Source organism: Fusarium keratoplasticum, chromosome 3 (assembly GCF_025433545.1).
Source record: "Fusarium keratoplasticum isolate Fu6.1 chromosome 3, whole genome shotgun sequence".
In the NCBI taxonomy this organism is placed as follows: Eukaryota; Fungi; Ascomycota; class Sordariomycetes; order Hypocreales; family Nectriaceae; genus Fusarium; species Fusarium keratoplasticum.
Window position 1 is genome coordinate 2,240,496 of NC_070531.1, and position 23,544 is coordinate 2,264,039.

The 23,544-nt window shown below is 54.6% G+C and overlaps 6 protein-coding genes across 6 annotated transcripts; 2 read left to right on the forward strand and 4 right to left on the reverse strand.

Annotated features, from left to right (window-relative positions):
• Positions 1-5,291: 5,291 nt before the first annotated feature.
• NCS57_00405600 (uncharacterized protein) lies at positions 5,292-6,516 on the reverse strand (the record flags this gene model as incomplete). The annotated part of the gene is made up of 4 exons (XM_053054031.1): positions 5,292-5,472; positions 5,553-5,978; positions 6,034-6,103; positions 6,159-6,516. 4 exons carry the CDS (start codon positions 6,514-6,516, stop codon positions 5,292-5,294), a joined length of 1,035 nt encoding a protein of 344 aa, XP_052916191.1.
• A 2,285-nt stretch (positions 6,517-8,801) lies between these two features.
• On the reverse strand, positions 8,802-10,194 carry NCS57_00405700 (uncharacterized protein; the record flags this gene model as incomplete). Its single annotated transcript, XM_053054032.1, has 2 exons — positions 8,802-8,892; positions 9,005-10,194. The coding sequence occupies 2 exons, from the start codon at positions 10,192-10,194 to the stop codon at positions 8,802-8,804; spliced, it is 1,281 nt and encodes a 426-aa protein (XP_052916192.1).
• A 364-nt stretch (positions 10,195-10,558) lies between these two features.
• NCS57_00405800 (Methylcrotonoyl-CoA carboxylase) lies at positions 10,559-12,370 on the forward strand (the record flags this gene model as incomplete). Its single annotated transcript, XM_053054033.1, has 3 exons — positions 10,559-11,100; positions 11,151-12,195; positions 12,248-12,370. The coding sequence occupies 3 exons, from the start codon at positions 10,559-10,561 to the stop codon at positions 12,368-12,370; spliced, it is 1,710 nt and encodes a 569-aa protein (XP_052916193.1).
• A 4,405-nt stretch (positions 12,371-16,775) lies between these two features.
• Positions 16,776-19,309, forward strand: NCS57_00405900 (uncharacterized protein; the record flags this gene model as incomplete). Its single annotated transcript, XM_053054034.1, has 2 exons — positions 16,776-18,030; positions 18,081-19,309. The coding sequence occupies 2 exons, from the start codon at positions 16,776-16,778 to the stop codon at positions 19,307-19,309; spliced, it is 2,484 nt and encodes an 827-aa protein (XP_052916194.1).
• A 400-nt stretch (positions 19,310-19,709) lies between these two features.
• Positions 19,710-20,128, reverse strand: NCS57_00406000 (uncharacterized protein; the record flags this gene model as incomplete). The annotated part of the gene is made up of 2 exons (XM_053054035.1): positions 19,710-19,936; positions 19,996-20,128. 2 exons carry the CDS (start codon positions 20,126-20,128, stop codon positions 19,710-19,712), a joined length of 360 nt encoding a protein of 119 aa, XP_052916195.1.
• Positions 20,129-20,928: 800 nt separating this feature from the next.
• On the reverse strand, positions 20,929-22,176 carry NCS57_00406100 (uncharacterized protein; the record flags this gene model as incomplete). The annotated part of the gene is made up of 2 exons (XM_053054036.1): positions 21,170-22,176; positions 20,929-21,118 (listed from the first exon to the last, which is right to left on the reverse strand). Exons 1-2 carry the CDS (start codon positions 22,018-22,020, stop codon positions 20,929-20,931), a joined length of 1,041 nt encoding a protein of 346 aa, XP_052916196.1. The 5' UTR covers positions 22,021-22,176.
• Between the last annotated feature and the right edge of the window lie 1,368 nt (positions 22,177-23,544).

Sequence of the window (23,544 nt, forward strand, 5' to 3'; positions counted from 1 at the left end):
GGCGCTGAATCGTGAAAAGTCGTTCAACTGGGCCAGATTTCGGGGACACCAGAACTGGGCTGAGCGATGCAGCAGCTGACGTTGGTTAAGGAGCACAGAGTGGTGCTGAGTTACAGGATCTCTCTTGTTGTCGTTCACTTTCCTTTTTTCTCGCGTGGCTCATTAGTCGGTGAATCCTCCAGAAAACAACTCCGTCGTAAAGGAAACCCCAAAGAGACTCGTGACTCGTAAGCTCGTGACGCAAGAACTGGAGAATCGCGTGTGAAATCGCGGCGATGACAGTAACAGTGGACTTGGTGCTTGTGAATCGAGGCAACGCCAGCAGTAAGTGGCACCCAGTGTCAGTGTGGTGTTGCAGTAAAAAGCTTAGCTCAGCGCGTGCTTTGGCGCAGCCAGGAGCCAGGTTGCGCAGGCCGTTCAGGTGCTGTGTAAGTGTAACAGGGAGTTCGGGGGTTCTTATTGCAAGCTTCCCAGGTCAAGGGCTTTTCCAGAGCAAAGAGAAAGTCTGCGCGTCACGAGGTCAGGGGCAGGTATCGAAAAAGGGATGGATATAGATAGGGAATAAAAGGGACCAGATCGAGAAAAAAAAAAAAAAAAAAAGTCTGTACCTGCTAGTGAGCCGGAGGAAAAGACGGTGGAGAGCCGGTGGAGGGACTGATGATGCTGGCTGAGGGTATCAAGTGCTGTGAGCCGGAGTTCAAGGGTACGTCCCAAGCTGCTAAAATCGTTGGGCCGTGACACATGAAGAAGAAAAAAGCGGCGGCGGCGACGTCGGAGGCTGCGGGCGGTGCTGGTCGATGGCTGATGAGGAACGCACTTGCAGAAGAGATGCCAAAGCTTCTACGATCTGGCGCCGGCTGAGTTCAAGGGTGGGCGTCGTGCTAACGAGTTTCGGGGAGAGCAGGCAGAGTATAAAAAATGAAACCGTGTGCCGTGGCAGACTTGTAAATGGTGGATGTACGTGACGAGGGAGGGCGATTGAAAAGGAGGAGTCCTCTCGTCTCGGTGAGGATGACGCCGGGAGACGGTGGAGATACAATCAAGCCAGGTACCTTCCGGAGAGGCCGCTGATTCTGCTGCTTCGCTGACCGGTCCAGGCCAAGATGATCCAATTTTTGGTGAGTGAGAGCCCTGTCGACGGAATGCATCAGAGCCTCTGCCAGAGAGAGCCAGGGGTGGGCTTCTAGCTAGCGACTTGTCGCCCGCCCAGGACGTTTTTATCTTGCGGTGGAGTTTGGACCTGGCAGATGGATGGGACGAAGTTGGCGGTACGTACTCGCTGCTGGTTCCCTCCACCTCGCCGACGGGCAGCTTCTAATAAGTTGGCTCGAGGTGTTGTGAATGGCACGCGGCAAAGCCACTGCTGCGAGGGGGAAAGGAGTGAAGGTGTTGTTGTAAGAGGGAGAGGAGGAGTAAGTAAATGGGAAACGATGAGAAATAGGCCAAGGAGAGAAGGGAATCCAATCTCAGCCTCGGACCTTCCTTTACAACCTACAGGTATGGAAGGATGGACATGACCTCAAACCTGGGCCTCTCTTTCCCTTTTGTTCGGTGGTTTTCGTCGTCTGCTCCTCCTCCAGCTAAGCTTAGCCCATACAAAATCGGTCATGAGCGATGCGCCGCCGGGCGGGCCCCCGGGGGGAGGCGGGCTTGGCGTCCTTCCTAGTGGGCAGCTCAGGTGAGGTGCGCTAGCTGGGTCCCCCTCCCCCCATTAACCCATGGATGGAACATGGAACCCTCAAGTACCGTACCGGGCTACCAGAACCTCATGGACGGGAAAGCTCCTCACATGGTCGATCTCTGGTCCCGGAATCCATTCTCTTTCGCCAAACCCCAAGCTAAGCTAATGGAAGCTATAGTTTAGTGGGTCCTCTTGTTCTTCTTCTTCTTCTTTCCCCTTTTCCCTGACGTTGAACGTAGAGAAGACGCTTGCTTGCTTGCTTGCTTGCTTGCCTCTGCTTCTAAACAATATCTAGACCTTCAAGTGCTTGGGCGAATACCGGTTTTCCCTCGATCGATCGATCCATTGGTCACCTTGAGGTTTCGTCATCAGAGTCTACCTGCCTCCCTACATGTGCTTCTGTAAAGAGGTCAGCGGCCTGTCGGCGACCTGTCCTGTAGGTCACTTGCTGACACGGCAAAGACAGGGCTGATGCTGGTAATATCTCCGTACCTTTTCGTTGTGGTTGCGTCGCCCTGTTGCATGCATCACACCTACTCTCCCGGCTGCTGGTGGCTGAGTAGGTACATATCCGAAGTACAGTACTAAACTCGGACAGGGACCATTAGGACCGACCCCCGAGGTCACGGGTTCATGGGACGGGATGAAATATCACCAATCGTCGACTCCAGGCGCACAAGTTACCAGCCGGTTATATGCAGGGCAAGCTGTCATTCTGGCCCTGGGGCGTCGAGCGTGTTTCGTGGGCCGAGTTTTCCGCCAGAGGATTGGGAATTGGTTTCACCGCCTCTGGTATAATCCCGGCCGAGGGGCTTCAATATTGGATGCCTTCATGCCAAGAGCAACGACATGTAGGTACCGTTTCCCAGGTGGTTGACAACTGGTCAACTATAAAAGCCATTTAACTAGATCGTGACGCTAGCTGGTCCTTGGTTTTGTTGTACCTTGGATTCTGCCTTGGATTCATCGTCATCATGGAAACTCGCTTACACACTCAGCTACAAGACCATGATGTTAACCTACCAGCAAACAACTCGTTGACGCCCGGCAATGATCAATCATGTTTCCAACCAAAATTACTACAGCCTAGCCTCCAACGTCTCGTTTCTGCGGCTCCGCGTACTGTCTCGTCTCTCCCTCCATCATTTACAGTTCCTGACTCAAGAACCCCAGAGGTGTCGTCTGGATCAGGCAGGATCATCGCCTATGCTGCGTCTATCCGCTCGCAATGCGTGCTGCCTGACGCACACTAGCGCAGCGCATTCTAGAACAATTTGCGATTCATTGTCTCTCCGCAGACCCGAGTTTCGGCCAGATGCGCGAAAAGTTGAGTTGTCACGTTGCTCAGATATAGGTTGTCGTGATGCCATGCGTGTTTCGTCCTGTTTGGGGCGGGTTTCCGGCAGCAGTCAGTCTTTTCTAGATTGGTCCTTTTAGTTGTCCCTCATCCCCTCCATTACGATTCAATCTTTGTTTTTTCTTCTCGCCTTTTTTCTCTGTGCCTTTTCTCTCCTGCCGCAACAAGTCTTCTGATCCCTCCCCCTTGCGGGGATATCCCCAGAATCCTCGTGGTCGTGTGACCCGTCAGCCACCATCCGCGGCAAGAGACGACAAGTTCCCCCTCCTGAGGCTCCCAACCCAACCCCCGCTTACTCGCCCATCCAGTCTAAAGTGCACCAGTCGCAGCGCGGGACTTCACGAGACTCGACCTGACGCCTGTTCCTGGAGGCACCTGACGCGGGGTTGGTGAGGGGAGCAAGCCACCCCGTCTCTACGCGTGGTTGTTGTCGGCCGAGAGGAATTGCAGCACGAACGGATGCCGTCATAGCAAGAACCTTGACTCTGTTCCGCTCCGGCACATGAGCAAACCCGGCGTCAACTCTGAAATTGGATGGAAGCTCGGCTAACAGTGGAGAGCTGAAGCTCCAGCTCTCGCCTCCTCTCGTCTGCTCGCGGGGCGCCCACGAGTCAAACTCAGCCCTCAATTTGGGAAACAAAGGAATGAAGGGAAAAGTCGTCTGGCTGAATGACCCGTCACTTCAACAAGTTTGCTCCCTTCCCACCAACGAGGCCGCCGCTGAATGACGATTTGAAGCAAGTTGCCCACGTGGTCGATACTCCAGTGCAAGGTACATGTACTGCCAACGTCCCCTCCCCTCGACAAGCGACAAGCCCCTCGCGACAGGGCAAGCCCCCCACGTTTTCGAGCCACACCAGCTTTGACGCTGCGGGGCCCTTCGTCGCTATAGCTTCACAATAAGGAGGGGTTGCAGTTGAATAGCAAGCTTCCTCTTTGGTCGGGCAGTCGTCCTGAGGGGCGATTGCGCCATCTTGGCCGCCACGCGCGCGCTCAGATTAAACCCATCTTCGGGAGCGCATGGCCTCGGCCTCGAACTGTCTGTCGGATGTCGCAAAACCGGGGATCTCTTTGACTGCGCGAAGGCTCCCACACGGTACCAGTCTCCACTACTAGGTCACTATTTGAGTCGCTCTGTAGCTGCGTGGTAATATGTTAGTCCTATATCTCGATTTGGGTGAGGGAAGTGAGATGCCATTTATAATTGGCTGAGATCCCGGCAAGATACCTAATGGGAGCCTTCGCGCAGTCAAAGAGATATGTGACCCTGCAGCCGACAAGTTACCTCCTACCCAGGTAGTTGGCCTCGACCATGGACAGCGAATCCCATGCATCGGATCTTGCTGACCTTGACTTCTGGTGGCATGACGAAACCCCTCAAGCCCTACAGCGCGCCGCGGCTCCAGGGTTCAGGCAATCGACTGTCCATCTACCCAGAGCCTCCTCCGTGGGGATGCCGTACGATACTGGGGGCCAGTGGCAAGGCGCCTGGGTAGGATTATTATCATCATTTCTGATCTATCATCCAGATCAGGTTCTTGGGCTCGCAGCAGCAACTCTTGGGCCTCCTCACCTCATTTCCGCGTCAACATCCCACGCCCGATTGCTCATGGTGGCTGCAGGAGGGTGAAAAAAAAAGTCTTCCTTGCTAATGCTGCAACGACACCGTTAATTGTGCCATGGCTTCGGAGTCGACGAACATGTTGGGTTCGCTGCAGCCTGATCCTTGTCCCCCATCCGTTTTCGGCAATACCGTAAGTTACTTGGTGAGCCGCCTCAGTTCATGGGGGTTGCACTCGGGAATGTCAAGGGTTTGCATGTGCTGTGCAGTGCAGCGATCCGATTTCGGCACCTAGATAGGCCACATGAAAGAAGTTTGACTTGTCATCGAGATCAAGTCACTCATCAATTTGTGTGCACCAACATCCAGCACAGGGATCTGACCTCTAGTTGGGAACCCTAGCATTGTCAGCAGGTATCAATATCCGTTGTAGTCTCTTCTCTCATTGTTAGTTTTGACTACATGTACTTTTCTTGAGCCAACAGCCGCTTCAAGTACCGACACTAACAAAGGATTCAAATTGTGGCACAGCTCGGCAGTTGAGCGTTCCTTGTTTGGTAGAATGTTTTTTTAGTTGTCATTACCATTATCTAACCCAATCCCGCTTCTAGCCTGGCAAGCCTGCCCACCAAGGAACATATACAAACAATCTCAGCCGTTTTTCTTTTCTCTTCTTCGTTCTTACCGCACACTTAGGTGACAGTGTAACCACCGTCAACCCGCAGATCGGCGCCAGTGACATATGAAGAAGCGTCGGAGAGGAGGAATGTGACGGGGCCCATGAGGTCTTGAGGCTGGCCCATCTTGCCCTGGGGAATGAGAGAAGTCCACTTCGCCTTGAGGTCAGGGTTGTCGTCGAGAATCTTCTGGGTCCTGTTGCGGTGTTAGCTATGAGTTCAAATCTGCCCCGAGACTCCAAGAACGCAAGGGGAGCGCAGGTGGATGAAACTTACAATGCAGTCAGCATGTAGCCAGGAGAGATGCAGTTGACTCGGATGCCGGCGTGAGCCCATTCGACAGCGAGAGAAGCTGCAAGGTGCCGGACGCCAGCCTTGGCGGCGTTGTAAGGAGCTTGGGGCTGGGGAACGTTGACGATGGCGCCAGACATGCTACCAATCATGACCATGCTTCCAGGAGACTTGCGCTCCATCAAGTGCCTAGCGACTGAGGTTGCGAAAAGATAGGTTCCGTCAACATTGACGGCCCAGAGCTTGCGCAGACGATCGATGGGATAGTTGACAGCCTCGAAGTTTTCGGTGAAGCCGGCCGATGTGACGAGGTTGTCGATCTTGCCGTGCTCCTTGACGACCTCGGCGATACAAGCCTCAACTGACTCGGGGTCGGAGACGTCGGCGTAGTGAGCAGTAACCTTGGGGATGCTATTGGGAACGATCAGCTTCAATCGGAGCTCAGTATGGAAACAGGGCGACATACCGTCGAGCACGAGGGTTTTCCTTCTTGAAGGCCTCAATGAGCAGAGTTGTCTGCTTCTCGGCCTCCTCCTCTACAATACGGGTCAGAAATAGGTCTTGAAATTCAAGTGAAGACAGACAACGTACTGTTCATATCAACAAGAGCAAGGTTGGAGCCAGAAAAGACCATTCCCTGGCCCATAACGAGACCCAAACCACGAGCACCACCAGTGACGATACCGACATGGCCGTCAAGCGAAAAGGTGGGCAGAGTGGGCTTCACATACTGTCCACCAGTACCGAGGACGGGCTCACTGCTAGGAAGCTCGTGGTCCTCGGGGTACTCAACCTCGATACCAGGATCTGTCTGGGCATACTTTCCAGGCTTGTCCTGGCGAGGAGGGACATTGTGAATCTTGCGCGCGGCAGCGACTGTGAAAGAAGGGCGCAGGACGGAGGGAGCGGCACGGCGCGCGCACTGGCGGAGAACAGGTACAAAAGACATGATGAAGGACTGAATATGACGATATGCGAGGAGGGGAGGAGAAGGGAGGAAAGGAATCGGCGGGATTGGATTGCTTTTAAGGAAGCAAACAATGACAGTTTAGCAAAGCTAGGAGCTGGGGACAACCTGGAGCGATGAGCTCAAGTGGCAACAGCTTGCTCCAGGATGAAGCTTGAGCTCTGGAGCTTGACGTCGATGTTGCAGGGATGTGCAGGGCTGGTGTGGCGCCCGGGAACAAAAAAGGCAAAAGATGATCCTTGGATCCCGCGAATTCAACAGCAACGATTGACCGAAATGCAGATTCCCAATACGATCGTGATGCGCAGAGGAGGAGATGGGTGGAGAGGTGAAGCTCGAAAATGGTGTGACAAGTTGGAGGTTTATATCGTCGAGCAAGAAGGCAGGAGGTCAAGACGGAGAGCTCCTTCACTGTAGCATAGCGTAGCTGCTCTTCCCGCCCCGGGGTCCCGAGCAAACGGGACCGCCGCAAAGAAGCAATCCGACCCCGGTCCGACCGGCTTCTAGACGACAACCCACACACAACACCTTAGAAGCCGACCCGACCGGCTCCTAGACGATAGACCCTAAGAACCGACCCGACCGTGGATCCATGATGCATCACAAAGACCATCATCACCGTGGATCCCTTCCAGACCTCCCCAGCTCTACCAATTGGCAAGTCAGATGAGTGAGGATCTGAGCAGGGTGGAGGGCGCGGAAGACGGACACCGACACAAGTAAAACACCACGACGATGCCCGCCGCAAGCCATTGAGGTCTGCCCCGCCCCAGGCATCAGTATAAAATTCGAGCCTGACTTTGTCTGGATAGGCGGCTCAACAAAGAAGGATGCCAATGGCTCGGTTAACGGCTGCATGCAGGATGGGAAAGAGCTTTTCTTTCTGCTCATGTGAGGAACAAATGGAGAAGGTCCTCCAGAGCTGACGAGAAGCTATTATTCATTCAGAGAGAAGTTCGATATCTTGAGGTCTGAGAGCTTCTGGTGGTGGTGCATCAAACTGAACGGCGTGACAGGCCCATTGGCCTTGGCACTTGGTGTCCCGCGCCGGTTTTCCACTTCTGGGAGGTCGACCAGTCCAGGGCCACCCATGGTTTTTCAGGGACTCGCAGGGGTCGCTCCAATCGCCTAGGAGTTCCCATCTTCCAATTGACACCGCGATCCTTGCCCGTGGGTTGCGTTGCCGCAACCCTCTCAACAACACCAAGGAGCAACCCCACGTTCTAGACACCCTCGCTCGTCTCCGGCCGAGTCGCACAGAGCCTCACCTTGCAGAATCTCCCCCCTTCCGGACAAGGCCGGATACGGAGGAGAGAAGCAATGAGCGCGGGGAAAGAGGCAAAACTCGATGATCATATCATCAGATCGGTGGCGATTCTGCCAACTTGGCTTGCAGGTTTTTGTGTGCAAATCTTCATTACTAGGTAGCATCATGCACAGTAATCACAAAGCTATTTGAGACTGTCTCTTGCGATTGAGGAAAGAGAAAAGCGAGCCCTTAATTGCGATGGCTGATCATCATGATCTCTTGCCAGAGCTAAAGAGATGGGGCATTCCAACTGTAACTGGCAATTGGGGGCGGTCACCATTAACAGCATTAGCTGTTGAAACTCAACAAGCAATATCAAGCGGTCTACGAAAGCAATTGATCAATGTAGACACACCAGTGGGTAGACAACAACTTCATCACAGTGGGGACAGGCACCAACACCAGCCCAAACATCTCGCGATGGCTGCTTCCGAGACTTCCAGCAACTCCGACGAGCATCAACAACAGCATAACGAATTCCGTAAGACCCCACTGTAGCTTTGGTCCAGGGCAGGGGAAGCAGGTCTCGATGACCCGGTCGCCAGGGCGCCGCTAGTCGTCCCGCGCCCTTGGGCTAGATTGCCCATCCTGGTCGGTCCTCGTGGGACATGGAAATTTTCCAAAGTAACCCTGCTGGTCGGCCGACTCTTGTCTCGTCCTTCTCACATGAACAGCAAGTTTTGTTTCCCATTGGGCTCAGCTTTCTTCTTTATGCTGGTTTCACTGATACTATGTACACGGCCCTCGACACGTAAGCCCTTGATTAACAGGAACTCCAAGGACCATGTTGGTGAGACGCTGGTCACACCGCCAGCTACCTCACTTACAGGTCTTCACCTTGGAACCTCATCTCACCGACGGGAGGCTTCACTGATCGCCTTGATCTTTGCCGGTCCCTGGTCTACTCCCCCACGCCGCTGCTCAACGACACAGCCCCTGCGTCGATGCTTTTGCTACCTCATGCCTGTGCATATTCCTTGTTAAACGCCCTTCCAATCACCATGCGTCTGATCTCAGACGTGCCGGCTCCGATCTCGTACAATTTAGCGCTGCAGATGTGGTCAGTTCACGGTCTCTGATACATAGATTCATCAAGGTCATCTTCATCCCCCATCCATCCTAGGATACTGGGAAATGAGACCAAGGGTTGGGGATACTCACTCGCGAAGCAATCGAGATGCAGGCATCTCCTCCACATATCCCATGCCGCCCAGCAGTTGGATGCAGTCGAGCGTGCACTCTGTTGCCCGCTCCGCAGCATACAAGATAGCACCGGCGCAGTCTTGAGTACGGATCAAACCATTCTCATCCACGGCCTTGGCCGTCATATATGTGTATGCTCGAGAAGCCTGGAGCTTGGTGTACATGTCTGCCAGCTTGCCCTGGAGGAACTGGTTGTGCGCAATGGGCTGGCCAAACTGCTTGCGCTGGTGTGTGAATGGCAGAGCAACATCGAGTGCCGCTTGCATGATGCCGAGGGGTCCAGCGCTCAACACCAGACGCTCCAGATCAAGACCCTCCATGAGGACTCTCACGCCGCCGTTGATCTTGCCGAGGATGTTCTCGGTGGGCACGAAAACGTTGTCAAACATGAGCTCGCCCGTGTTGCTGCCGCGCATGCCCATCTTGTCAAGCTTACGGGCACAACTGAAGCCTTCCGTCTTGGTATCCACCAGGAACGCCGTGATGCCCTTGGATGCCTTGTCGGGCTCCGTCTTTGCGTACACGACGATCACGTCGGCATCGGGCCCGTTGGTAATCCACATCTTGGACCCATTGAGCACGTAGCCGCCGTCCACGGCCTTGGCTGTCGTCCGCATGCTGACAACATCGCTGCCGGCGCCCGATTCGGACATGGCCAGGGCGCCAACGCTTGTGCCGGCGATGAGGCCGGGCAGGTACTTTTGCTTCTGCTCCGGTGATCCGTTGAGCTGGAGCTGGTTGACGCAAAGCTGTGAATGTGCCGCGTAGCTGAGGCCAATGGATCCAGAGGCCCGAGAGAGCTCCTCCATGACAACAATGTGTGCTTGGTAACCCATGGCGAGACCTCCCACGTCCTCATCAGCCGTGATGCCGAGGAAGCCAGCCTCTCCCAGCTTCTGCCACATCTCGGCGGGGAAGGCATTGGTCTTGTCTGTCTTTGCCGCCACCTCCTCCGTGATCTCACGGCGAGTAAATTCTTGCACTCTGTCCCTCAGCTCATCGAGCTCCTCCTTTGAAGGGGCCTCGAAGCCTTTGGGGTGCTTGGACGAGTGAAGTCGAGACTGGATTGCGGGGAGCGTCACAGCAGGGCGCCATTGCCTGGCCGCAACAGGTCGGGCGAGTGATCTGAAAGTCCGCACGCTTGCCATTGTGATTGTGATATGTGAAGAAGCAATTGACGAGGAACAACAAGGCACAACTGGTAAAATACAAAAGACTTTGCTTATCTCAGAGAGTCAATGTCGTACGGAGGTATGCCCTGCCGAGGCGCATCGGCCAGTAAAGGCTACGATAGCCGCGTCTAGGACCCGGTTCGACGCGGCTTCTCGCGGCCCGCTTACCCCAGGTTTTCGACGTCACAAGCTCGGCTTTGGCGTCGACCCGTGCTCCGGTATCTATTCACCACGGGCTTGAAATCTCCGGCCTCTCTCCCATTCCAAGATGCCCTCGACGGCGCACAGATTTTCTCCCCAATCTCACATCTGAAATCTGTCGAGAGCAAGCCCCTCAGAAATGTCCCTGCCACGTTCTTCCCGCCAGGCCTTGCGCCTCGGTCGCCAATTCGGCCGCCCGCAATCGCAGGTGTCCTCCCAGAAGCGAGCTGTCGCGAACCTCACTCCGCCGCATCAGGCCAATGCCATCTCGCGGCTCCAGAGCGTCGTTGATCCGTCATCGGACGAGTTCAAGGAGAATGAGCGACAGATGAGCGAGGTCATGAACCGCATGCAGGAGCTCACGCGCAAGATCCAGCAGGGAGGCTCCGAGAAGGCCAGACAAAAGCATCTTGCACGCAAGAAGATGCTCCCCAGAGATCGAGTTACAGCATTGATCGATCCTGGTACTACCTTCCTCGAGCTCTCACCCATGGCTGGCTATGAGCTTTACCCAGAAGCCGAGGTCCCCGCGGGTGGCATTATTACCGGTGTTGGTGTTGTCGAGGGAGTGACGTGTGTTATCGTTGCCAATGATAGCACCGTCAAGGGCGGCACATATTATCCTATTACAGTGAAGAAGCACCTGCGAGCGCAGGCTGTTGCGCGAGAGAACAAGCTACCGTATGTACTCCAATATCAATCTATCTTGCAGCAGGACTGACAGCCAGCAGATGCATCTACCTCGTCGACAGCGGTGGCGCGAACCTGCCTCATCAGGCGGACGTCTTCCCCGACCAGAATCACTTTGGTCGCATCTTCTATAACCAGGCACGGATGAGTTCCGAGGGCATTCCCCAGATCTCTGTGGTCATGGGCCCTTGTACCGCCGGTGGTGCCTATGTCCCAGCCATGAGTGATGAGAGCATCATTGTCCAGGAGCAAGGCCACATCTTCCTTGCCGGCCCGCCACTAGTCAAGGCTGCGACCGGTGAGGTTGTCAGCCATGAGGACCTGGGAGGTGGCAAGATGCACTCATCCGTCTCTGGTGTGACAGACTACCTTGCCGTGGATGATGCCCATGCGGTTGTCCTAGCCCGGCGCTGCATTAGCAACCTCAACTGGCCCAAGCAGTCGCCCAACACTCAAGCCCCCAAGCCTACATTCTCAGAGCCCCTTCATGACCCCGAGGAGTTGCTTGGCATTGCCACCACCAACCTGCGAAAGCCCCTCCCTATCCGCGAGGTTATCTCTCGTATCGTGGACGGCTCTGAGTTCTCCGAGTTCAAGCGGGACTTTGGCACGACCCTCGTGACAGGCTTCGCCGAGATCTACGGCCACAAGGTAGGCATTGTGGCCAATGACGGTATTCTGTTCGCGTCGTCTTCTGTCAAGGGTGCGCACTTTGTTGAGCTATGCACCCAGCGCGGCATCCCGCTCGTGTTCCTCCAGAACATCGCGGGCTTCATGGTGGGCTCGCAGTCGGAGCGTGACGGCATCGCCAAGCATGGAGCCAAGCTCGTTACCGCCGTTGCTTGCGCCGATGTGCCCAAGTTTACCGTCGTCGTTGGTGGCAGCTATGGCGCTGGCAACTACGGCATGTGCGGTAGAGCATACAGCCCGCGCTTCCTGTGGATGTGGCCCAACGCCAAGATCGGCGTCATGGGCGGCGAGCAGCTGGCTGCTGTGATGGAGACGGTTGGCAAGCAGGTCGACACTGGGCTGAAGCAGCGAATCGAGAAGGAGAGTGATGCGACCTACTCGTCTGCTAGATTATGGGTGAGTCAACTGCAAGCACATTCATAAATGCATGAAAGCTAACTTGTGACAGGACGATGGAATTATTCCTCCCCAGCATACAAGACGATACCTCGGCCTCGGCCTGCAGGCTGCGATGGGAGGTAGGAATGAGGTCAAGGCGGGTGATACCAAGTTTGGTGTCTTCCGAATGTAATGAGATCAGTTTATTAAATACAACAATACATTAGACGTGAAACTTGCATCCATACGCTGGCTTTGTCTACGATGAAGCTTTCATAACTCTGCCACCAATCGCCGAACCCAGCAAATCTCTAGCTGGTCTGAGTCAGGGGCAACGGAACTTTGTGTGCTTTCTGGTCCGGGGTGCTACAAGGGTATCCGTGATATCCGTCTGCCTTTGACTGGTCCGGGTAGTGTTCTTGAAATCAAGTCTGTCCTCCCGGGGTTGACGACCGGTGTTCCGATACGGGCATGGTTCAGGCGCAGCGGGAACTCGCTGACAATTCATTGCATGACAAGCCATATCCTGATTTTCTCTGCTTGGTTGTACGTCCTCATGTTTGCTTAGATACTTTTAGGTGCAGATGGACAGATTCATGTAGGCTGCGGATGTTTGGCATCCACGCTCACACTTTCATGACATGCATCCCGGCGTTACAGGCAATAGCGATGGTTAGAAGGTGGTCTGCAAAGGCACTCTCAGTTGAGCCATTCTTTCTTGAAAGATTGCGATTATGGCATGAAAATCAATAGGCTCAGATGGGGATTTGCAGAAGATGGCTTCAACAATGCATAACTGAATAGGGTAGCTGGTGAATGCCCGGGCACCAGATCGATGCTGCTAGAAATGTAATCTTTTCAGACCGTGCATTTGTAATCTCAACAATGGTAGCTATTGACAGCGCAATGTTACTTTCCAGTCCAACTAACACTCTCACATAATATCTCAGTGACATGTTGACACGACCCTGCCCAGCCTCGTGTCTGCCAGACGGGATGAGAATGCCGATGAGATTACTGTCTGTTAATCAACACAGCCCATCTGACACAATTTCATTTCGTATTCCCAACTCTTCCAAAAAGTCCTGCAGCATTAGCGGGACCATGAGATTTGCCGCTGACTTTGCGAGGCAGGAGAGCGGAGGTTGACTTGGGCCGCGGCGTGGTGTTGGGATCTTTCATATCCGTCTACCCTAGATGCAAGCCGGGAGCGGATCCCAAATATGGAGAGTGATCGACAACCAAAAAGCGACCCATGATCCATGGCGTTGCAAAATGACGTTGGAACCGACCCACTCAGATCGATGTACATGAGACACGCCAAGGTGGGCGGTGGAACTCACGGCTAGAGTAAGTTGTCAAGCTGATGTGGCTTTGTGCAGTGGCCTTTGGGAGGATCGAGCTCTAGGTAGCTGAGGGAGCTGAGAGGATGAGCAAGATGGTGGACTAGAAATAGTAAAGAATCATCAGTAGAATAACGAGCAGAACACCTCGTGACGAGTTGGCCAACAACCTACAGTAGGCTGACAGCACATTTGATTTGTTCGAAACCACAACTAGAGGCTTCTTTTGGCCAAACCAACGGCAGAGGCCCACAGCGGCAAGGGCTGTCTCGTATGTGGCCAATCATAGACACGATCGCCTCTAGATCTCGAAAGGTGAAACACCCAGTTTGCCAGCGCGACCAGGGGACCTCGAGTGATGCGAATTGTCGTTCGATGCCGACGTAAGAACGAAGCGCTTGCAGATGATGCGTCTCCCGACGGATTGCGGGAAGAAGTCGAAATCTCCCGAGCGGAGGATGCCTACGGCGACGGCCAACATCAGAGTGCGGAACCAACAGACAGACCTTCCGTAACCGTCGACATGCACGGCCGGGAAGAGATTAAAGGCGGAAGGGCTGTTGGTAAACTCGAGCACTGACCGAAGCTACTGTATCGAAGAAATTGAAGAAAAAAATAAAGAGATCGCGCGTCAAACGATGGGCTCTCGAGAACGCCTCGTCAGTTGGCTCGACAGACGGTCCAACGCCCTGCCGCGCACTAATCAGACCTTTCCTGGGTAGCGCCAGCCTAGGTGGTTTTGAAGCCTGTCTCCCCAGGCGCGGCGCTGATTCTGGTCCTCTTTCTCTGCTGGCGGTGTGCTGTGGTTGTTGATGGCTGAGCTGAATGCCCGTGACAAAGCGGAGCTGTGCTGGCTGGATACGAGTCCGTGTTGACAGCCCGATCTGACAGAAGGAATAAATAGAGTCGGTGCGTTGTCTTACGGCAGACGATCCATCGGATAGACGTCGTATATCACGGAGGAGGGGCGAAGGCGATGCTCGGCCAGCGCAGCAAAGGAGCAGAAACCATCGTGTTGGTGTTGAGGCGCACTCGATCATGGACCCGATGGCCATCCGGCCTCTGAGACCAGGCCTCGACGCAGGAACAAAAGGCGCTAGTGTTTCTGGTAGAACGTGTGTCGCAGGGGACATGCCCGTCTGAACTCCTGGTCGACTTTAGCGGCCGATACCGCGTCGCCATTGGTGCGACTGACCCCATGGATTGGAAGCGGTGGGTTTCGAGACGGGTTTTGAGGGAACGGACCAGTCAGAGGAAGGGCTTCGTCATGTCTCGCGTGCATGTGTGGGGAGAGACAAGATAGGGACGACGGACCCAACGGCCGACGGACGGAAGACCCCCCTTGAGAACCCTTGCTTGTTGCAACCCATCGGCCCCTTCATCTTCAGGGCCTGTCAGTCGTGATGGGTTTCCCGCTCGGTCGCCCGTCTTGTGGCTTCTCTGTTGGCTCGAGATTCATCATGCTCTTCTGTGGCTGGGGTAACCAGGCTCTGGCAGTGCCAGTGACAGAGAATAGAGCCCGGCGGCAGGGTGACCCTTGGTGAATGGCGATGATCCTCTGTATTGTCAGGACCTGTCTATTGTCAGACTCAGACTGGGTCTCAGTCACCCGTAATTCCACTCCCAAAACGGGCCCTTTTTTGATTGAATTCTCGGGGCTCGCACAAGACGGACCTCTTTCTCCCGGCGCGCCGTCGGTCGACCCCGTTTGTCCTGCTGCTCGAGGGATAGCTTGTTTCGCCCTATTCTTCCTATGCTGGCCAAGCTCCAACGCCCTGGGTCCGGTCACTCACACGCTTGATCCATCCGTCTCTTTCCTCAACTCCTTCCCTCTTGCCCTTTTCCACTCTTGCCTTTGTAACCCGCAACCGCACACATCGTGCCTTCCCTAGCCTGCCTCGACCAGAGCTGTCGTTGTCTGCGCATCATTCATTTCTTTCACGACTTATTTTTCCATCGCGATTTTTTCTTTCGTGCACATATTTGCACGCCTCTTTTTCCTCTTCTCTTTCTGCTTTATTCCGGATCCTGTCCTGAGGACAAGGCGACTTTCCCTCCCCTTAACCAAGCAAGCAATCAAGCCGCTTTGACAGGAACAACCACCGCGCGAGACCGTCATTTTCAGTTCGAGAGGGAATTCAGGAGAAAGAGCAAGGAACCCAAACGCCTCGACACACCTTTCCTCGACTTTAGGTCCCGACGCCTCATCGACGAGGCTCGCCATTCACCAGTCTCTGCCTCTGGACGCCGTCAACATCCTCAAACCATCCAGACGCCAGCCTGAAACAGGGCCTCTGGATTCGTCCACCTCCGTCTCGGTCACACGGCCCCTTCCCGTCCACCACGTCTCGTCCACTGGATTTACTCGCTGGCTGCCCTGCCACCGAGCATCGGATCGCTGCGTATCTTGGCCTAGTGAGGTCGTTTTTCGTCCTTTGTTGCGAATCCCTGCGGCATCTCCATCCCGCGACGCCGCTTCGACTCGCCCCAGCCGAATGAAGTCTTGAAACCCAGAGACCTCTCCGTATGTTTCCCATCTTCTGGTAGCCTGGGGTGGTCTCAGCTTGAAGCGATATCTCTTGGGCCTTCAACTTGGCAGTCTCATATCCCAGGTGCTCCTCTATCTCCTTGTGCCACTAACACCTCTCACTAGATTCCTTCCCCTTTGCGCTGTTTCAACGCCTGCGAGGTCTGGTTTACCGTGCAAAAACTCTCATTTTCGTCCGATTTCGTCTTTTCTTCTCTCCACTCGTTTCTTCTCTTTCGTTCGTGTGTCGCCTTATCTTCGTTTTCCGTTCATCCTCGGACTCACCGCAAAGTCAACAAAACGATTGTGCGACCTGACCGATTTAGAGAGACGTCATCTTTTATGCTGCAACACCTCAACCAATTCGACTAGACGTCGATCCCAGAATATACGGACGCTGTGCCGTTCGTCTCCCCCGCAAGGACGTTTTCGAGCGCCGCAAGCCGCCGGCTACCTGCATCAGTTCATCACTTGCGTTCTCTGCAACGGACCGGCCTCCTGCATACAGTTGCACCGCAGACAGGGGCTTGATGCCATACCTGGAATTCTGTTGCGCCGACGAATTTTCAGACCGCCTTGATTTACCATAAAGGACCTCGATGAGTCAACCGTATGATGGAAGAGAGATGGACGCGCCCTTATCAGTATCTGGATCTGTAAAGAGAGCGCGAGAAAGAGCAAAAGCTGGACTTCCACGACACCAACCTCTCCCGGTGCACTCAGAAGCAATGGATGACGGACCACCTGGTGACCTGAGGGCTCCGCCTCGTCGACCCATGGCCGCACAGCCGGCCGGGCAGTCAAGGCTTCCTCGGGCCAAGCCCGTCCCTGCGATGGATTGCAGGAACGGACAAGGCGTTCCCGCTATTTCGAGGCCTACTCAAGTTCCGCAATGGCCCTTGCCCGGTCCTCCGATGGCCTCGATGGCTTCGATGAACCAACCCGACCCTGAACCGTATCGACCACCTCCTGGACGACCGTTGCACGCTCCCCAGCGACCACCGCGCCCCAGCCAGGTCCCTTCTTTGCTCGACCAGTCTCAACTTCAGGATCCCACCCCCGTCTTCTTGACACCCGAATCCGACGAATATCACTCCTCCGTACCACCCTCACCATCCTCTCGAATGACTACTTCCAGCCTGGGGTCGGTCCCCGACTTTCCAACTCCTAACCAGTCGATGACTGCAGCTCCCTCGCGACGAAGCGCTAACTTAGGACCTCCTCCTTCATCTCGACGAGGAGCATCGTCTTTCTATTCGAATGCGTCGTATGTCTCGCCAATCCCTGAAGAGAGCCTAAACTCGAGGTCCCATGGATCCTATGCTTCGAGCGCCGCCATGCCTGAGAGCTGGCCAGGTTCCCGAGAGGTCAGCCCGACATTTTATGAAGAAACAGATACCGATAAGAGCCACCACTCAGAGGAGGATGACTTTAACGAGTTCAACGACGAGAGCAAACTGGTTCGCAGCGCCAGCATTGGAAAGAGAGGCAAGCCCTCGATTGTAAACACCAAGTCAGCCATCCTCGATTCCGCCCATCGACCAGCTCCATCGCCCGTTCAACCGTTCAATTCAGGTACCGGGTATGTCGATGCTTCAACTAGCTCGTCCAACACGCTTCCCATGGCGAAACCCTCAGGTCAAAACGCTCCCAATGATGTCTTGAGCCCGGATGCTATTCTCGGTGCGTACGCTGCTGCAAGCGCAACCAACCTGGCAGAGACTCGTGCTCCGGCTCCGACTCCATCTCCCCAGCCCTTCAACCGACTGTCAGCTATTCGACGACCACCTAGGCTTGACATGGATGCCGTGAGGAGCATGGAGGAGAGAGGTAGTATCACAAGCTTGCCAGACCTGATCCGACGAGCAACCCGACTCGCCAATATGATGGACCGTGGCAAGAGACCGGCGAGTCGATTCGAGGATTTGAGTGATTATCTCGATGAGAAGGCTCAAGTTCGTGGTGGCGACAAGGAGAACTCAGGTAGGTGTATCCACCCAATGATCAGGGATCAGAGTACTTACATGCAGCAGGTTTGTCAGACATGTTGGCAGCCTTCCCTCCCCCCGCACAGGCGCAAACAGAACGAGGCTCTTGGTTCCGGACAACATCCTGGCCTCTGGCACCTAGCCGACTGGGCGAAGCGCCTTCACGATCGGGTCTCCGCGATATGACTACCCCGGACGGAGACCAGAAGCGACGCCGGCGATGCTGTGGCCTACCAGTTTGGGGCTTCGTCCTCGTGATGATCCTGCTGTTGGGCATCATTGCCGCTGCCGTGCTTGTGCCGCTCGAGTTTTTCGTCTTCAAGAACTTGAGCAACAAGGACAAGCCACAGACAGCACTTGCTCAGTGCCAAGAGTCGCTGACATGCCGGAATGGAGGGACCAATGTCCTCTCGAAGGGTGTCTGCTCGTGCATCTGCACGAATGGGTTCACTGGCTCTGACTGCAGCGTCGGGGGCTCGGATGGCTGTACGACGGCGGATTTGGGAGGCAACTTCAACAACGTGACGATCGGAAAGGCCATCCCCCGTCTTCTTGAGGATGCAAGTGCCAACTTCTCTATCCCTCTTAATGGCACAGTCATCCTCAACAGCCTCAACGCCGGAAACCTCTCTTGCATCGCGCAAAACTCACTGGTCACCTTTGATGGCAGCTCAACACGAGAAGGTAAGGGCTCATCCAATGCATCCAATGAGAGTGGATCGGAAGAAAAGCTCGAGCTGGAAAGTGAAAGTCCAGACCTGGCTGTGCGAGCAGAGCCGACAGCCATCACCATCTCGGAGGAGGCTCCTACCTTCCTAGTGGTGGATGAAAGCACACCGACCGTGGTACCGACGACAACAGGAAGCGCGTCGGACCCGGAACAGACGTTGGCAACTGAATCAGGCAGTGTGGCTAGCCCTACTGCCACCTTTGCGGTGACAGAGGACGTACTTGACTTTGCACGTGTTGCGGTGCTCTATGTGTTGCAGGAAGAAGACTCGGAGAGTGCTCAAGAGGCACAGTCAGCGATTGGACGCTTCTTGGCCAGGGCTCACAAGGACTCTGGGGTGGCGACCAAGACTGCCGAGAGCATCAAGCTCGGAGGAAACAACACGGTAGATCTTTTGAGATTCAAGATCGACCTGGGGTCTGGAGCCATTGGAGGAAATGCGAAGCGCGATGTGGCGGCTCCACAAGCACGCCGGTCAACTCTAGACAGAGCACATGCACATGGCTCTCCGCGGCGAGGCGGACCGTTTCGCACGAGACGCTGAGGTACAGAGATGCAGAGAGAGAGGAAGAGGAAATGGTGTACATAATGTGCGGATATAGTTATGCATCTTGGTACGACGGCGCCGATCAGTGTATTATTTGATTCGTTTTACCAGGGCCGGGCCGTGGATGGTAATGACGGAGAACAGGAAATGGGATTGATGAGGAGAAGATCTTGCATACACACTTCAGAACCCCCCCCTTTTTTTTACTCTTCTATTCTATTCCCCCCTTTTTATCAAGTAGAACTCGCGAGCGAGATTAGCGTGGGCGTTTTATCAAAAGAAAGAGAGAAATGGTTTCTTCCATGACCCGTCAATCATGAATGCGACTGTAACAAGTGCTTGTTGTGTATGTCATGTTTTTTTATTGTTGCATTTATATCATATCTTTGTGCATTCTTCACGGCATATAAAACACCTCCTCAACGGGCTTCCACCACGACGGCTCGCCTGCCTCGGAGCTCACAGCGCCGGGAACGAGACTCTCTTGCCATGCATCAGTCATGCGCCACCACTCCCTAACACGAGGGTTCTCTGCCATGCGAGCCATATCGGCCTTGTAGTCGGAGCCGACGTACTTGAACGAGGCGAACAGTACGTGGGACTTGTCGTCGTAAAAGATGCTGTCTATACTCGCTGTCAGCTCTCCCTCCCTCTTTTGTCTCCGTTCATATATCCCGCCGTACAGTCTTTGATGTTGCACTGCTTAATCTGCGCCAGCACGTCGGGCCATACTCGAGCGTGCACATCCTTGTACTCGGCCAGGTGCTGAGGCTTGAGCTTGACGATCTGGGCGAAGCGGCGGACGGCTTGTGACATTTTGGGCGGTTTAGACAAAAGAAGGGTCAAGGTATTGCTAGCTAGGACTAGGTAGTCAATTGGATGGCACGTCTGGTGGTTATATAGCATAGATTTCTCGGTAATCGGGCTAGAGCATAGCGAGTTTACTACCAAAACCCCGCATATTTCTCAGGAGTCTATTATATATATCCACTGATTTGCCATTAGAACCGTCCCAATGGCTTTAGAAAACGGTAGCGGGATCGGGGAGAATGCGTGCCACCCCCAATTCACTCGAGTCGCTTATACCCAACGGCCCACCTGTTGTGGGGGATGGACACTGTAGCATTGGACAACAGCGCCGACGAGCATGATACATATACAGGGCATAGATATACCATGACTGACTAGGTTCCCGATCTGGCATGTACAGGGGCTCCCATGTCGTAGGAGTAGAGTCTTGGCCCGTGATGGATCTACATCAATAGAATGGATATACCCTTGATGATAGGTAATTGTTGATGAATTTCGCTATCTCCAACAGTGCCCGCGGTACAGACAAAGAAACCCGCGAGCACCGCTGATCCCTTAAAGAGAGGACGGCAACAGCCATTTAGTTGCCAAAACCAAAGCACCTTAGGCCGTAGCCACCCAATTCGTGATATATCATCCAGTCCATCCAACGCTACAACGCCTTTCCCAAAATCCAGTTATTCACACATTCTTGGTATCAAATAACACGCCCTCCGTGGAGGTGCCGTGTTGGGTTTCTTTTGCTTCACCTTTTCCTTCTATCCTGGTCGGACCGTTGCATAGGAAACGGCCAAGCGAGCCACACTTTAGTTGCGAGACTCAGGCTGCTCGTACTGGGGAGGGACCTCCTCGTTGACAATCAGACCAGACTTCTCGTCTTCGGCGATAATCTCCACGATGGCGGCCTTGTAATCGGCGCCCAGGGCAGGCTCGGGGCGTTCACCCTTGAAGTAGCGGACGAGGCGGACAGTGAGAGTGCAGAGGAACATTGCGAAACTGCAGCTGGTTAGTATCTCCACAACAAGAATGACTAGGATGAAAACGTACAGAGCAACACCAACACCAGCAGTGACACCCATGAGGACGGGGATGATGATGTAGGCGGTAATGTGCTTGAGCATGTTGGCCCAGGAGTAGTCGACGCGCTCGGGGACGAGCTGGGCGTGGCCCTGGTGGGGAGTGCCAGCGTTCTTGTTCTCAGAGTTGCCGTGTCCGTGGTTGTTCTTGTGGCCATGGCCCTTCATTCCGTGACCCTTCATTCCGTGGCAGCCCTTGCCCTTGCCCTTACCCTTGATGCTGCCCTTGATACCCTTCAAGGTCTCGTGGAGTAGACCCTTGGCGCGGCACCACATTGAGCAGTCATCGCCCAGTCCGTTGTGAGAAGAGCCCTCAACCTCAATGCTTCCGATGATGATCTCGCCGACGGGGGCCTTGATGAGCTTGACCTTGACGGGAGGGACGCCGTCGACGAACCGGTCGCCGACTTCAATAATTCTAATCTCGACACCAATGACCTCGAGGTGCTGATCATCGTCCATGCCCTCGGGTCGAATAGCGAGGCCATATCCGAGTCGGCGCACAGCGCTCTTTCCATTGCTCTTGGTGACAGGGGCCGAGAGGTCTCCGTTCCACGGATCCGCATGAGGGTACAGTTCAAAGCCGTTGAGGACGAGCCGATGCTCCTCGATGCCAAAGTTGAGCTCTAATTGGGCATTGCGGTCACGGCAGCGGGTGCAGGGGATGGTGATGGACTGGCCAAAGGCTGTGGCGGGGACCTCGAAGGTGTCGACGTCGATGGGGAGGGTGCGGAAGATGCCATCATCGGCCTCGGAAGTGTCGGGGACGATGAGGATGGCAGCGGCCGTGGCTGCGAGGGCGAGCGGCTTCAGCAGCAGCATCGTTATCGGTATCGGATAAGGGGGTATCAATGTGGGATGAAAAATGTACGGTTGTTGGCGATGGAAATGATTGTCGTCGATATTTACGGTAGAGACGGGAGGGGAGATTGAAAAAAGGGAAGAAATAGAGTCAGTGGTGGTGTGCTCGTGGTTGCCTTTGAGTACATAAGAGAGAGAGAGAGATGATCGGATGTCTCGGTGGCGTAGGCTCCGCTTTGGGTAAAGGAAAGGGCCAGGCGAGGGGAACCTTCCATGGATCGGATCCATGAGCATGAGGTGGAACTGGAACGCGGGACGTCCGGGGGCCAGCAGGTGCAGCCAGGCAGCCCCAGCTGGGAACCTTGGTATCTAGGTACGTACCTGCCTACCTTACCAGGCTGCTTGGTAAGAACCTACAGTGGAAACAGTGGATATCGGCCCCTCCCATAGCACTAGACTAAGCTAAACAGCTAAAGACTCCAAGTGCCGCGCGCGATGATGGTGATCATGCGTGCTCTTTCCCGCCTTGTCGGCAGTGAATGCCTGATGACTGAGGCATCAATTACCTGCTTGGGCATCTACGTGCCCGCAAGCGGCAAGTTCCTGGTGCAGATCAGCGTCACCTCTTGACTGAGATTGTTTCAGTTGTCTCATGCTGCAACCTCGAATCGTCACAATAGACGGTCAAGTCATATCATCTCATCTCTGCCGTGTCAAAAACCGAGACCGATACCGAATACATCTCAGGTTGACATAGATTAACTAACTAACTCGGTGGTACAGTCATGCAACCCTCTCACATATCACCCATCGCGTATCCGTACTCTCTCTCGGTTCACATCCCCTGCTCGCATCCATTTGCATCTCCACCAGCCTGTAGCATGCTTACACGCGGACCCGAATACAAGCCCGGCCGCCGAATCCAGCAGCCCTGCACTGCATTAACGTTAAACATGATCCGTCCAAGAAAATACCAAGAGGCGCGAAACTCTCGGTCTGAATAATAATCGTCTCAGCTCAGGGGAAAGCCGCCTTGTGTGGCACAGGCACAGATTATCGCCAGATTAGCTCTGCGTCAGTGTCCCCGTCGAATCGAGACTATTCTATTCTTCCTCACCAACCTCCAAAGTCTGTCTGTGCCACAGAGACTTCAGCCTCCCTGCCAGATGCTTTCATCGCAGGGACCACTCAGCCCTCGGGGCCAAGCCTCCGTCACCGATGCCGACGCCAAGGTCCGACACGTTCTGGTGACGATGGACTGGAGAGTCCTCGCCCCAGGGGAATTTCGGGTTCTCAGGCAATGCCAATGCCTCTTGCGGGCCAACCGTGCCTGTCGAAACAGCCCCGGAGTCCGACTGTTCCGTACCCGTCGTCGTGATCGTCTTCAGAGTTGTCAATGACGGCCCGAAGCTCGTTTCTGTTCCTTGTCAATGTAAATCCTTAGCATGCCAGTCATTAATTCCACTAACCCTTTGTGGGAGATGTGTGGGTTCTGTTCACCCAACCCAGCGTGCTATAGCTGATTGTCGCGCCCGGAGTGCTTGT